The sequence below is a fragment of the Cyanistes caeruleus genome, chromosome 7 (assembly GCF_971803275.1).
Source record: "Cyanistes caeruleus chromosome 7, bCyaCae1.hap1.1, whole genome shotgun sequence".
Classification (NCBI taxonomy): Eukaryota; Metazoa; Chordata; class Aves; order Passeriformes; family Paridae; genus Cyanistes; species Cyanistes caeruleus.
Genome location: NC_141707.1, coordinates 31,316,940 through 31,332,056, shown reverse-complemented (window position 1 = coordinate 31,332,056; position 15,117 = coordinate 31,316,940). Strand labels below are relative to the sequence as shown.

The following is a 15,117-nucleotide window of genomic DNA, read 5'->3' as shown; positions in this document are numbered from 1 at the left end:
TCCAAAACTAAAAATCTCTGCTTTTGACATGTTACTTGGCTGTCTTCACTCATGGATATAGTATGAAGTTTGGAAACCTACTGGGCAAAACCAGACAACATAATATTTTTCCATGTAAAATTTGGACTCCCCAGTATCTAAGTGCATGCTGAACAGAAAATTACATTGCTGTGAATTCAACCCATTCATGAGGGGGAGAAACCCGTCTGTCTGACAGGGAGCAGCAAGGGCTGGCTGCTCCCCAAAGGAGTGTGAGCCAGGAGCCGAGGGGAGCCACACAAGGGCTGTGCCATCACCAGCTGGCCACAGCCCTGCACTGGCCACAGTCCTTGAGGCTCTGCTCCCTGCAGGCACTGCCATGTGCTCTGCTCATGGACAGGGTCCTCTGGTGCCCCCAGACATGGCAAACTGTGAACCACGGTCAGGATCCCAAACAAGGATACAGTCAGGAGCACAAGCAGGCAAAGCCAGATTGTTCCTCTGTAGGTTTCCAGTTCAGTTTTTAATGTTCAGCCTGTAAGACATTATCTTGTCACTAGAGATCTCCAGCAGGGGCCTGAAACAGCATCTATTTTTCTACTTAAGCTTTCAGAGTTCATTCTTCAGTGTCTGGGGACAAACCTGCCTTCATCATGATCCTTAAGCCAAAAGTATCCCAGCTCATAATTCAGCATCCTATGTGAATACACATCTCTGTGTTCTTCTCAGATGCTGGAGAAATAAGCTTTGGAATAGGAGCAATGTTGAAGTGCTGGGCTAGTGCTTGTTGAGGGAGACACTGCTGCTCCTGTTGCTGCCACAGGTTATACATCAAAGCTCTACCCTGGCTGCAGCCAGAAAATCAGGGCATTCCACTGACTGGTTGTCCCTGGGCTGACTAATCCAGTTTAAGGGCTTTGAATTACCCGCCTACATATGTTGACTTCCCTTACAAGTCAGTAACCTGGTCTCTAGGCTAGCCATCCCACATTAAGAATATGTTGCAGTGAGATTCTAGAGATGATCTGATCTCTTACACCTTTCTTTTTCAGAGGAGTTTTAAGAATAGACAGAGTGCAGACCTGGATTTTTTTCTTTTAAAAAATTTTACTTCTACGCTTTCTGATGGTGAAGGTAGCTTTATTCTCTGCAAGTCAGTGCATTGCTTTAAACTTTAAAAGTGCATTGCTTTATTCTCTGTAAGTCAGTGCAAAGCCAGACAGAACAAAGCAATCTTTGTCTTCTGAAAATGCTGTGGCTAAAACAGGGACAAATTCAAAGCCAGCTTTGCATTTTTTTTTATTGCTTAGATGAAGACCTTTGTAATTCATGTGAAGAATGAGGCAAAATAGGGAAATAAGTAATTTTGTCTTTTTCTGAGTCTTCCCTGCTTTTTGGAATCTTTCTATAAATATTATGGTAAATGTTACTCTATGGAATATACTATTTATTACAAATACAACAGCTGAGCTTACTAAAACACTAATTAAAAGTCCTACGGCATTCCAAGTGCAACTTTTCACTTCACGATGACAACAGTCTGCACATGGAGGCCAAAGAAAAGGAAGAGGCAAAGACTGACAAATGAAATAATTCTGCTCATGATTATTTGCCTGTTGGCAATGGCATATTGAGCTTACTTCATCCAGTTCTGTGCTCTCTCAACTCACGTTGAATGAGAATGGAAATTTTCCTCCAGCTGCATTGTAGAGTCAAATCATAACAGTGTGGCTTGAGAGTTTGCCATTCCTTCAGTATGTTCTATAATACACAAGCAAGCCTCTATTTATGGTGCATGTATTATTTAAATTGTTTTTGAAAAGCTTAGAATATTAATGCAATAGATACATTGCATCTGTGTTGTAAAAGGTTTGTAAAAACACCTGCACACACATGGCAGTATGAAATCTAACTCATTTATATCACACTCCCATACTGGCAAACAGTGAATAAAGAATTTTTTGTGTTCTGTGAACTCTCTGGAACAAGAGTTCAATATACTTGAGCTTTATTATTTTTCTCTATATAAATTCTGGTGTTCCTTTATAAAAGAATAACTCAGCAGTTTGTCTCTGCAGGGAGGCAAATATAAATATTTCAAAACAAAGTTATGCTAAAAGCCAAAGCACTGGAAGAAAAATTACGATAAAATCTTGGAAGTCCAGATTAAAGAACTATTGCAAATGGTATTGATTTGTGCTCATTTCATGGTACCACTTAAGCAGCCTCATTCAGCTGGAGTCCTAGTATTTGTCTGCAGTATTTAACACATACAAAGGCCAGAGTAGAGAAGGATCCTTCTCTGGTGGCCTTTCTAGCTAAAACAACAGAGGAAATAATCATTGTTACCCCCTTGACATTTATGTGTGGTACCAAGGCATGGTGAGATTTATTGTCTTGTGGAAGATGACACAAATTCAGAGATACATGCCTGGATTCAGAGCTGAATGTCTGTCTTCCAGAGGTTCAATTCCCATCCAGTCTCCTAGATGTGAACCTGTCTGTTTGGGAGAAAAAAATAACTTCTGAAGAGAAAATTAAGATGTACAATGGGTGCAAATATCACAGCTGTCCAAGTCCCTCCTGTTGGATTCAGAGCATCACTTTCACAATGCCAGAACTGGGTTTTCAGAGCCTTGACTCAAAGCTGGTTTATTGGGATATGCAAATGAACAGAAGGTTTGTCTGCTTGGGAGACCATTGCACACCCATAGGTTTAATGGAAAACACGATGTTGGATTTGTTCAGACCTCTCAGGAGGAATAAAGCAACTGCAGTTAAGTGGAGCTCCATTGAAAGCATACGCAGAGTAAGCACTTTTTCCACAACCTAAACAGCTACTTCTGAATGCACATGTGTTTCTCTTACCAGGATCACAGCAATTTTAGTTTTGAGAGAAAGCATTAGAAAGAAGAGGTGAGCCCACAAACTTTCTCTTGAACTCAGCATGTCTATAAATATTTATCCTGAGCTGTTGAACTAGAAATTTATGTTCACAGCAATTTATACTGAGTATTTCAACTAGTTCTTTGAGAGTTTTTTCCTTTTAAACTGTTGTTGCTCAGCCCTTGTTTTTTATTTTTATTTTAAAAACAGCAATTTATGCCTTCCAATGAGTTACATCTGCTACAATGCTATTAAAAGGTCTGTGTGTAAAGTTAGGAAAGCTTATCAATTTCACATATGATTACAGGGTAAAAGACTCACTGACAGTTGCCAATGAGCAGTTGATGTATTTCTGTGGGATTTTGTACAGAAATCCTAATTATTTAAGGCATAGCTGTAAGTTGCAGATGGTAGAATAAATGGTGCAATGGGAAGTGCCAGTTTAGGCTGTCTGTGTTCATATCTTCACAATCCAACATTGTATTTTATATCTATTCATAGGCACATCACTTTTTAGTGAAGTTTGTAACAAATGACACTCCATGCCCAGTGCTTTCTCAGCCCTACCAAGAAGCACTAACAAAGCAGTGCACATAACTGAGGAGAATTTTTATAGCCTCTCCAGAGCACAGCCTTGTCCAGCAGTCTTCATCACTATCAGCAGACAGTCATTAACTGTGCAGGCAACCCAGCAACAAAATCCAGTTTCAGCATTTTCTATGGCCATGGCCAGGCTCCTAAATTGCAGGAAATAAATCTTGTCTGCTTGGGAACTGATAAAGTATGGGCATGTTCATTCAAAGCACATGCTATTTGTTACCACATTACATTTCAGAATTAGATTGCTGCCCTTAATTACGAATTTCATAGTTCCAAACATATTTTCCAGTAGCTGTGTTTTGGCCACAGAAAGAAAGCAATTTTTTCTCAATAATTTTCCATAATAGGTCATGTACTCATGTAAATTTGTAGTAATTCCTTATTTGTTGATAGCATGCTAAGATCAGCATCCCTGATCTAGAAAAACATGAGGCTCATTTGGTCAGTGGCATAGCTCCTACAGGAACATAGAGACACTAGTATTCAGTGACATACAAATAAATAGAAATAAATTATTGCCCTATTAAGACAGAAACTTTACATCAGTACTTAAAAATTAATTTTAAAAAAAATTACTCAGTCTTCCAGAAATAATATGCAATGGAGAAATCTTTTTTTTTGCAAGTTTTATTGCAATAAATGATGAACATTCTCTGGTGGAAGGAAAGACACAGGGTGAATTGTCATCTTTAAAAAGTGACTGCAAATTCCAACCCCAGGTATGAAGGGATTGTTGTTATGAAAATAATTGATGGTGTTTGATTGTGCTGCTTTCCTGTGGTATCAGCAGAGTCTTTTGACCTGATGATATCCCATTCTCAGGCTGTGGCATAAAGCATCTGGATTCTGTGATCAGTTCTGTGAGATAAAACAGCTAAATGTTTACAGTTCTCCTTCTAAGTGGGGACACACACACATTTTGCCAATGATACAGCAATCACATGATGTTCATTTCATCCTGTACTTGTTCAGGGAGCTTTTTCCTGCTTCTACATTGTCTAAACAATCATTATTCACCTTACTGAATTATTACTGGATGAAAGATGAATGAAGGATTCACAACTGAAAGTAAAAATCTTCAAGTTTTAAAAGCTCAGCTTTTTTGTGGTGAGAAGAGGGGAAAAAAATTCCAACTGTTTATTTTTATTGTGTTAAACTGTTTTATGTTTCAGTCTTTCTTCGAGTGCTGCCACATAAAATTCATGAACAAAAATAGTGGCAAACACCATAAATCAGACTGTCATGCTGAACTGGAAATGAATGAACCACTTTTCTTCTGACAGCTTTTCAAAACTCTGATTTCTCAAAATTTTGTTTTCTGTAGCAGAGATTGCTGCTGCTCTGAAATGAACACCAGTCCTATCAGGAAACTTCTGACACACTCCTAAACTCACTGTTACTGATATAAACCAGCTGCTTCATCTAGTAATATTTGACAGACATCTTGACTCAGAATCACCAAAGATGGGAACTTGGAGAAGGATAGATAAAGAAAGTAAATTTTAGGGACTTTCTGGGCTGTGAGGAACAATTAGCAAGAGCTTTATTTCCATTTCACAGTTCTTTGCCTTTGAACTCCCTTACATTTGTACTGCATAATCCTAAATGACCTTTTACAATGCCCATAGGTCAGCTATTTCTTTGCAGTGTTTCAGCATTTTAAGCTATTCAGCACCTCATAAAATCTAACACTTTTTAAAAGTTGGACAACTGGGAAGAAAACTTGGTCTTTGCAGTTTGCCTTTTCTTCTCTAAGGAGAGACTTAGAACCAGGGAAAACTTTCATTAAAATTGATGAGAGTTTCACTTTAAGAAAGGGCTGCAAAGTTTATCTTCGCTGTTGTGTTGAGAGCTGTTGTACTTACCCTTGCCTTTGTAATCTTTTTGGCCCATATTGTGTGGCAATAATGAAATTATCGAGAGCTCGACAGAGTAGTTTCCTATCGTGTTGCTTACATTTTCCTGTGATGGTGGCTTTACTTGTCTTATCTGTAGCACTATTTTATGTGGTTTTTATTTCACTGATTCTGTCTGGATCCTCTTCACTGTTCACTCAATACTGTGCTCTTTGGTATCTTTATACAAACACATTCAGTCATTGTTCATCATGGCCCACCCTGTCTTGCATTTCAGACTTTGCATGGATCCCTCCAATAGCAAATTTGTTGGCAATGAGGAAATGTGATCAGATTATTCCATCTAATAGTGCTAAATATTGAAAGCTAAGTTCCTTTAAATGTGAGTTTGGCAAAGTCTGAGTGTCTCCATGGCTCACATCCTCAGCTATGAACTGAAAGTTACACTTTCCCAAGTGACAGCTACCACTACCTATTTTGGACTGGATTTTTTGGATTTTCTACATAATTCAGTTTCCTGCACACTCCTACTTCGACAAAATGCCGGAATTTTACCACTTTATGGAGAACATGTCACCTTTGTATGCCAGGACAGCATTGGGATGGCAGTGGAGGAAATAGCCAAAGCTTTCGCCTAGACTTTATCCAAGGTTTGTGGCATCTGCTTTTGAACTGGCAGCCTAGAGAAAGGCTTTTTAGAAATGGGAAAAATCAGACAGTGATTTTTACAAGTATAATATTAATACAGTATTTTTAAAAAATTAAAGATGGACAGAAGTTCAGAAAACTTGTACTTGCAGAACAAAAGGTCCAGGTGAACTCTATGGGTGGTTTGCATAACACTCTTCCCACACACCTAATGACCTAATGACCTAGCTACAGGTCAGCTGGCTACAGTGTGGGGAGAGTAAAAAGGCAGATGTTGCTGCTGGTAGAATGATTTATGAAAGCTGCATCAGAAAAGCTCTGCTAGACTGAGACAGCAACAGCTGTGAGAAGATGCCCCCATTAGTGTAGCAGAGGTTTGCAGCCCCCATTCAGTTGCTGATCGGCATCCCAGCTCCACAGACGTGTTCCACCATGCAGTGTGCTCCTTCATATCCTCCGTACAGAAAGGGTAGAATCCAACATGGCAGAGTTCTGCATTTCAGCTGACTGAAAGTCAGCTTAGGTTTAGTTTCAGGTTACTTTGTTGTTGCATGAAGACTCCTGTAACAATGTTAGTTAAAAGCAATACAGCTAAACTTGTTCTTCAAATTAAATAAAGTCTGATTTACAAAGAGCACCTGAATATGTGGTTAATTCCAGGATACAAATAGGGCTTTAACATTCTCTTAAGAGCTGTGTATATTTGGGCTGATGTTTGAACTTGGATAAGCTCAAGGCAGCTTGACACCTAGTGCTACTCTGAAATTCCACTTGAGTCCTTCAGAAAAAAAATATAAGCCTAACAAATGGACTTGTTGAGGTTATGGTCCCTGGGATAGCAATGCTTTTTTCAAACAGTTATACTCTGGTGACTGAGCACAAAGCCCATACTCTGTGCACCTCCGGGAACTTTCAGCACTGAATTAAAAAAAAAATAAAATTAAATGTAGAAGATTGAAGAAGAAATTATGTGCAGCTGCTGTCTGCTTTTCAGTTAGCAGACCATGTCTTCCATGGATAGGTCATAAATTTTTCCCTGCTGAGCATCATAGAAACTGATTCCCCTAAAGACCTGTGGTAGTATGTGTAGTGTTCAGCACCTTTGCAATCTGCAAAAAGGGGCTGAATAGTGTGATACTGAATAAACAGACTATGCAGAACTACTTTTCAAGAGTCAAAACTAAAGTTTTTGGGGTGCCATCTGCAGAAGGATCCTGTGTTTGGTGCTTGGACTATCAAGTATCAAATGCCATTTGGCGCTGGTGAGTGCAAAGTAGGAAAATAAAACACATCCTAGGTTTACAGATAGATATTCTTGCATGTACAGCAGGTAATGCTTTGAAGTGAGCATGTTTGCTCCTACTCTGTATTCCATTTTTGCTTTAATGACACAACTGTGGATTCTAGACTGTTCTGCGGAAGAGGTTGGTTTTTCGTTTTGTTTGCAATGTCATAGCTGAGTCTCCAAATATTTAACATTTTCATGTTTAACCTTGCCAAGCAAGTTCTCTGTTTTAGAAGCAACCTTTTAAAAGGGATAAACTATTCTTGAGATATGGTTTATGTGTGTTTAAAGTCTCAGAAGGAGCTTAACAATGTATCATGTCCACTTTCCTTTATCAAGAACATCTGCTGTTCATTTGTTAAAGCAAACTGCAGCTTGTGCCTAACAGAAGCTTTGTTACAAGACTTAAAAAGAGCCGCACTAGCCAGAACCATGGCACCCACCTCCACTAACAGTAAAAATTAAATCTAAATCAAAATGTAGCACCTATTAGGTAGGCTGTTGTTACAACATTAATGTTGTATTCTCAACAGTTTTACAATACTTCTTTCCTAAGACTGAAATGAAGAGTTTACAGCAGTATGAAATATTAAAACAAGAAGCAGCTTTTTTTCTCTAGTTTGAGAGAAACACAGCTCTGTCTACATGGACAGAGTTTATGTTATGGTGTAGCATCTTCTGCTAACTTCCCTTCACAAGTCTTTTGATCAAGGTCCAGGGCCAAAACCCATTGGCTCTTGATTCAAGTAAAATAGAGGGTTCTGGCCCTCTGATGACTATGGGAAACACCTCTTTATTTGTAGGACCTAGGATGAGCCACATCCACAGAAAAGCTGTTACTGTTTGGATTTAATCTTTTGGGGCTGCGTTAGAGCCTTCAACTGTGTGACCTTCAGATGAACCCATCTAATACGTAACTTGTAATAAAAGAAATAATATTCTATTTTTCTGATACCTAGACAATGGAAGAAGAGGCACACTATCGAGTCTCTACCACATTTCAAGTGTGTTATACAGCATTTTTTTCCTGTACGTTTACTTCTTTGATTATAATTACCCTTGCAAAATGTGTAATGCTATTTAATGGAATTTCTTCTGGTACTTTCTTGATACAATCTGATGGCTTATTGCTCTAAATTTCGCAAAAAATGCAAGCAGTTTACTCCCCGCTAGAAATGAGTATTTGCTCTTCCAGGTTTGCAGGCAGCAGAATAAAGGTCAAAATTTATCAGACAGTCTGAGTAGTTCTCCACATCTCCCTTGATGTCTTCTTATGAGATCTTAGTGATCTCTCTCTTATGAGATCCTTCTAAGGATCTGCCAAAAACACTTTTGGGAGCTCAGTGGTAACATCTGACAACTCTGGCTGAGGCTATCCTCCTTTTATTCCTTTGCAGTTTCTGATCTCTATGGCCTTTTCTGAGATGTAGATCCCAGAAATTACTGGTTTCTGCCTGAAGATGGGCATGGAACAGAGAATAGGTTACAAAGCCTTCTCAAGCTTTCCTCTATTTCTGGCATTCCTCAATGTTAAGATAGACAGGCAGCCAAATGAGTAAAACACCTGCTGTTCCTTTAAAGGAGGTGACTGCTGACAGACATCATCTACCAACCCACTGGCCAATTTCTCTTGAAAGTTTACTGCTTGCCCAATCCACTGTGGATGTGGGAAATAGCTTATTCTCTTCTATGTTGCAGGTACCCATATGCATTAGAAAACATTTAACATTTCCTATTACTGCCAATCTTCATTTATGACTTGTGGTAACCAGGTCATCCCAAACTTTGTTTTTGTTGTTTTATTACTTCCAGACACTACAGTCTAACTGAATGTGCTAAGTAAACTACATGCTTGTGAATAAATAACATTTCTGTCTTTCAAATGTATATTCAGAATCAATTTCCTGTAGATGTATTGAGCCACCCAAAAAAACCTGATTCTTTCATTCAGTGATTGAGAGTTATATACACATAGGTCTTAAATTCTGGACTTTGGGCAATTGAGGCAAAGGTAGTCTACAGAAATAGCAGCACAAATGAATGCTGTGTGCTGACAGAATCTGGATGTTTTAAAATTCTGGTTTCATGGGAGAAGGATTCCTCTTGAGAGGAATTTTAGTGTCATTAATGAATTAGTATTTCAGTATATGAAATCATCTCTATGAGGGGAGTTACTCTGAATAGCAACTTCTTAACAGTTGTAGCATTGCCAGTCTTAGTATGACTTTTGATGTGCCTGTCTATATATGATGTAATCCAGGGAGATTTAGCAGGCAAATAAATCCTTTTGATAGCTGCCTTCTTCCTGATCTCATTGCTTGTGTGACCTTAAACAGCAAAATAGGACAATTATCTATTCCTTAACCTCAAGCACTGAACACCTCTATAACAGTACATACCCCATTGATGTTTCACACTTACACTTTGGTTTATTGTAACTTATGGATGCTTCTTTTTGGGTGCTGTGGGTTTGTGATCATTGCTGATCTCATTGGAGCCAGCAGCAGTTACTATAAAGCAGGATATAAATTTGAAGTTAAAAGCATAAGCCAGAAGGGTGCATCCCATTGCCTCAAACTGCTACTGCAGCTGTGTTTAAGTAGGAAAAGCTACATTTTTTTTTAAATTGGTATATAAATAGCTCTTATATGGAGCATAAATAGAGACCAAGGTTTAGAAAATATTTCCTGTGTATTTGAACAAGATAAAGGATTGCTGCATTTATTTGGTGTTGGTCGTCACTGACTGCCTTTCGGTTTATGACAGTGGGGAATACTTTGTAGGGGCACGTTTTCTGTCTGAAATAATACTGTCCTTTAGTGTACAGCTTCCATGGATTTGTTGTATTTTTTCCTTTTCTTTGGGAACCAAGCACCATCCCTTTCCGATAGCATTTGCTCAGACACAGAACAACCTGAACTCTGGAGTTTTGCACACCACAGGTTCTCTCTCAGCTCTTTTCCCTTGCTGTTGATGCACTGTTTTGCCTTGCCAGACTTTTCCAGGAAGGCTCTAAGCAATTGAAGGATCCAGAAAAAACCCTCAAAACTCGTGTTTGCAGCTTGCTGTCAGTTTTGCTCTCATTATCGTTGTAGAGCAGGTAAAGAGAAGCTGCAGCTTCACTGGGACTGGCAATACTCCCACAGGCCAAGCTGTAAATAAGGGTTATAGCATGCTGCTGCTGGGCATTAAATAAGCAGATAAATTTCTCTTTGCTGTGGATTTATTCAAGGCAGATGTTTTTAGTGAGCTCTGGAAAGGTTTGGAGGAATATAAAACCTGCTGCAGTTCTGGAATTGATCCATGAGGATCAAAATCTGGTAACCAGTGATTTGTTTAAGGGTCCCTGACACTTTTATGGCAAGACCATGTATATCAGAGAGGGCTGGCTCAGTTTGAAACACATTCCAAACCCAAACCTGAAATAAATCCTTGCAATAGAGCAATTCTGTAAACTTCTGCTTTCCCATTATTTCATTTTTGACAAAAAATTAAAGGGGAAAAAAAAATCATAGTTTGGGAAGGGGATGACTCAACCTTTTGAAAGGAAATGGAATGCTCATTGTCTGTTTCTGTAATTTTTGATGTGGCATTTACTCAGTGTAGAGATGTGGATGAAGACAATAATACAGACAGAACAAGTATAAAATAAAGACACAAAGAAATGGAAAAATACTTGATGTAGCCTTAGCCATGTGGTACTGGAAGTACATACATGATGGTCTCCCAGACCTTGAAGGGTCAACTGAAAATGGCCTTGTGTGGTCAAAGAGGGACTTAAGAATATTGTAAAACAAAATCAAAAAGGAAGATGGGTATTTCCCATTGTTTTGACCTCAACTGTTCCCTGTTACAAGTGATGAAAGTTAATGCTTGGGATTGGGTTGAGCAATTCAATGAAATCACCAGAAGAAAACAATAAATATATTAGGTGACATGTAATTGATGACTTTCATTTTTAGCCCAGAATCTCAGCAGCTGTAAACAGATGTGACTGGACTAATGCTGGTAGAGAGGCTGGGATGTGAAGACAGAACCACTGAAAAGGTGCTTCTGTCTTCACATCAATTGAAGTGCTACTCTTCCATTTTACTGTACTGTAGATACTTGATGCATCAGTGTGAAAACGATTCTGCCTCAAATATTTTAAGTAAATCTTAATATCCAGTGAAGCAAAAATGAGAACTAGTAACTCCATTCTAATATACTCTCTGGCTTTGGGTAAATCACTTAATCTCTCTGTTGATTTTTTAATCTCAAATGAAAAGGCCATTGACAAATTAATGAAACAGTGAGAAACAGTTATTTGGTGCAAGTCACTTTCTGTGACAGTGAGCACATTATCAGCTACCTGTGGTTAGATTATTGTAACAATCTCATATTGCTGCCTCACAACTCCCCTTTTCTGAAAATGAAACGTGCTGAGAAAGATATTCCTTGGAGCCTGCACTCTGAGTAAGCACTAAATCAACATGCTGGAGTAGGGTGAGGGGCCTGGGATGAGAAGGAGCTGCTGTTTATCAGAAAGCCCTGGGAAAAGACATGGCCACAAAGAGCTTTAGAAAAATGCTGCGACATTTTTAAACAGAAATCAGCTCCCCATTGTGCAGGATCCCACTATTTGTACTTCATGGAACATGGCTTTTTCTTAATTAGACAGACTCAAAAAGAATTTGAGAAATCATAACAGAAGTGGAAAGTTTCTCCAGTTATTCAGCATATTCAGCTCTTGGCAAGCGTTAATGTCCATAATACTGAGTAAGTAGTGCCAGGGAGAAGAGGTCACCACATCACTGGCAAAATTAATTTGTCTCAACTGATATCCCAAGATTTAAAGGAAAGAGAAAAAAATCTGACAGCTGTAAATTAAACTGCAGCAGATGAGAAACTCCATCTGGAGTGAGGAGAGGGCTGAATTAAAAATGAAAGGTTTTTAAAGAAGAGAGCCTAAGAATGGGCAAGGTTGGTTGGCTAAATATTCTAATTTGCAAAGTAGGTGCTGTGAAGTCAGAGAAAGCAGCTGAAATGAGACCTGGAAATTGAAAGGAGGAATTTGCCCAAGCCACAACCAAGCCTTCTTCACTTCAAGGCAGATCATTAATACTTTGCTCACCTGGAGGTTGAAGGGACTTCCTGCTCAGTTGCCAAATTTTAATACGTAGTTCAGAAGACAATATTGCCTCTTTCCCAGTGAGCAAACACAGCCATGACTATTACTCATTCCATCTCATCTTGATTCACTCAGTTACTTCATGACTTGTAGGGAAAGGATCAAAGAGTCAGGAGATGGAGAGCTGACATGTCAGAGGGGGGATAGGAAAGGAGTACTGCAATCTGAGGTTGTTATGATGACTTGGCAAGCGTGCTAACAATTAACACATTCTAAAGTGACTCTCAAAGAGGATGGCATTTCTCACAAAGCAGAGGAAAAACCTTTGTCTGAGCAGCTTTTTATTTGGTGGAAACTGGTATATGTCTGCTTTTCCCATTTTTTTGCAAAAGAAAGTCACAGATCCTCATCAAGTTTCAAGAGCTCAATTGTAGATCAGTAACTCAGTTCTCACTACACCAGCTGAGGATCTGCCTGTAAATCTGAAGGCATCACTAATGCCACAGCAGGCAGAGATATACCAGTATGGTTGTTATTTAATAAGAGCAGGACTGGTTCATTTTGCTGATTTTTTTTTTTCTTTTGGGTAGACCAGAAGTCTCTTTAAGTTGAGCTGTACATTTTTGTGACTATGTGTAGGTGCTTATAGTCCTCTCCCCCCATAACACGAGAATAACCCTTAATGATGCTTTCTCAAATTTCAGCTCCTTATCTTCTACTTTTAAAGATCAAGACAGAATTTGGTATGTGTCTGCATTTTTTGCCTGCATATTGTCAAGAGCTACTATGTCTTAGCACATTTGAAAACTAGACGGCTGCATACAGATTTACATTATAAGCCAAACCCCTGGCAACCATGCTAGAAGTATTTGGTCTGATAGCCTTGCACTCTTGCATACTCAGAGGTGTAATAGCATTACTGCCCTTTTTTTTGAGCAGTAGAGACCCAGGTGTCAGGATTTTTCATTGGCACTCTCACTGTATTTTTGCAGAGAAACCATCCTAATGGGAAACTTTTCTGCATGAGTATCTATCTGCCTGACTAGTCTTATGATTTTAAGTTTGGCTTATCCAAGAGTTGTTTTTCATTTCATTATCTTCTGCCATTTGGCTTGCAAAGAATATGTCTTTAACAGACATATTAAAAAATATGTGTCATGAATTTTCCACTGCCTTGCTAAATGTCCAACATTTCTTCCTGGTATCATCATCTGTTAAGTTTACCTTCTTTCTCCACTCTCTCTCACGTCTTTCCAGGTCAGAGGCTACCCTGAGCCACAGATCACATGGTACAGAAATGGGCATCCTGTCCCAGAGGGTGACCATTATGTCGTGGACCGCAGCATCCGGGGCGTGTTCAGCTTGCTCATCAAAGGTGTGCAGGAAGGAGATGCTGGCAAATACACCTGTGAGGCTGCAAATGATGGTGGGATTCGTCAAGTGACCGTGGAACTGACAGTGGAAGGTCAGAACATTCTTACACTGTTGTTTTGGTGATTGTAGGTTAAGGAACAAGGTGTGCTAAACAGTCTGGTTAAAATCACAGCTGTACACACATGCCTTTTCATTGATTGGGGGGTAAGTTTCATTAACTGCATTTCACGGGTTAAGACATTGTGCAGGGAGCTACATGTCTACAAGTAGATAAAGTGTGAGTTCTGTTTCAGGTGTGGGTGATGATGTGCAGGTAACAAAAGTCCGTGGTTTAAAGACTTTGTTCTGAACTTTGTAATTTTCATGGAAGTCACCACTCAGGACAGAAACAGCTAAGCTGCATGCCTGGTTGTAATTGCATGCTTAATGTCACACAGGAAACAGCCAGGATCAAACCCAGGAATTCTTAAGAGCACATCTGCATATTAGATAGTTGCAAACTGCCAAATTTAAAATTTAGTGACACAAAGCCAGTGAAGGATTGAAATAAATTGTATTGCTTGTCCTCTTGCAATATTTGGCCATATCAGAGATCTATTGAATATCAAAACATCTCAGGTCACAACTTTGTATTGAATTCTTGATGAAAAGAAAAAAATCTGCAGCTGTTCTGAAACTATCAATATTTGGGTTTATTCAGAGTCAAAAACTCGTAATATACTCTGAGTACTCATGCATAGATCTGACATGATTGCTACTGCCTTCTGTTGTAAAAATTGTCTGAAGTATTTATTTTTCCCCTTTCTTTAAGTTGGAATAACTTTATGAATAACAATTTACATGGAGGTGGAGGATTTTTTTAAAGCGGTTTTTCTGTCAGTTTTTCTGACCTGGTTTTTGCTGCAGCTCAAAACAACTTCGGGGCACCACCCAATGACTGAATTTCTCAGACTGGAATAATTTTATGCTCTTTGTTCTAAAATCCCTTTATCCATCAAGGTAGCAAAGCACAGATTTATTTTTTTTTTCCCTGTTCTCCTCAAAGATAACCACGTGGGGCTGCCTGCTGCTTGACACGAGTGACTGCAACATGATGTGTTCTTTCCATCTGCATGTCTGTCTGTCCTGTCAGGCAGGGATGCGGGCTGTGGCGGGGCTGTAGCAGAGGTGTTTGTGCGGAGCCCCGGAGCTGCAGGTTGGATGCTGCGGCTCCGGGAGCCGCTGGGCTCGGTGCAGCAGGTGGCGCTGGGCTCCCGCAGCATCTCCTGTGCCATGGGCAGCGCGGCTTCTTTGGGCTGCCACAGGCCTGACAACCCCGCCAAGGAAACACCTCTCTCACCGTCCGAAAACCTCATGGTGGCTTAATTTGAAGTACCGCT

At 39.5% G+C, this 15,117-nt stretch overlaps 1 protein-coding gene across 12 annotated transcripts in view; it reads left to right on the top strand.

The window, feature by feature from the left end:
- Positions 1 to 15,117, top strand: part of MYLK (myosin light chain kinase) — a 194,924-nt gene that overhangs the window by 62,983 nt on the left and 116,824 nt on the right. For all 12 annotated transcript variants that reach the window (XM_086898152.1, XM_086898155.1, XM_086898164.1 and 9 more), the window contains one exon: positions 13,622 to 13,829. In XM_086898152.1, coding sequence (XP_086754278.1) covers positions 13,622 to 13,829 — 208 coding nt within the window. The remainder of the gene's footprint in view (positions 1 to 13,621; positions 13,830 to 15,117) is intronic.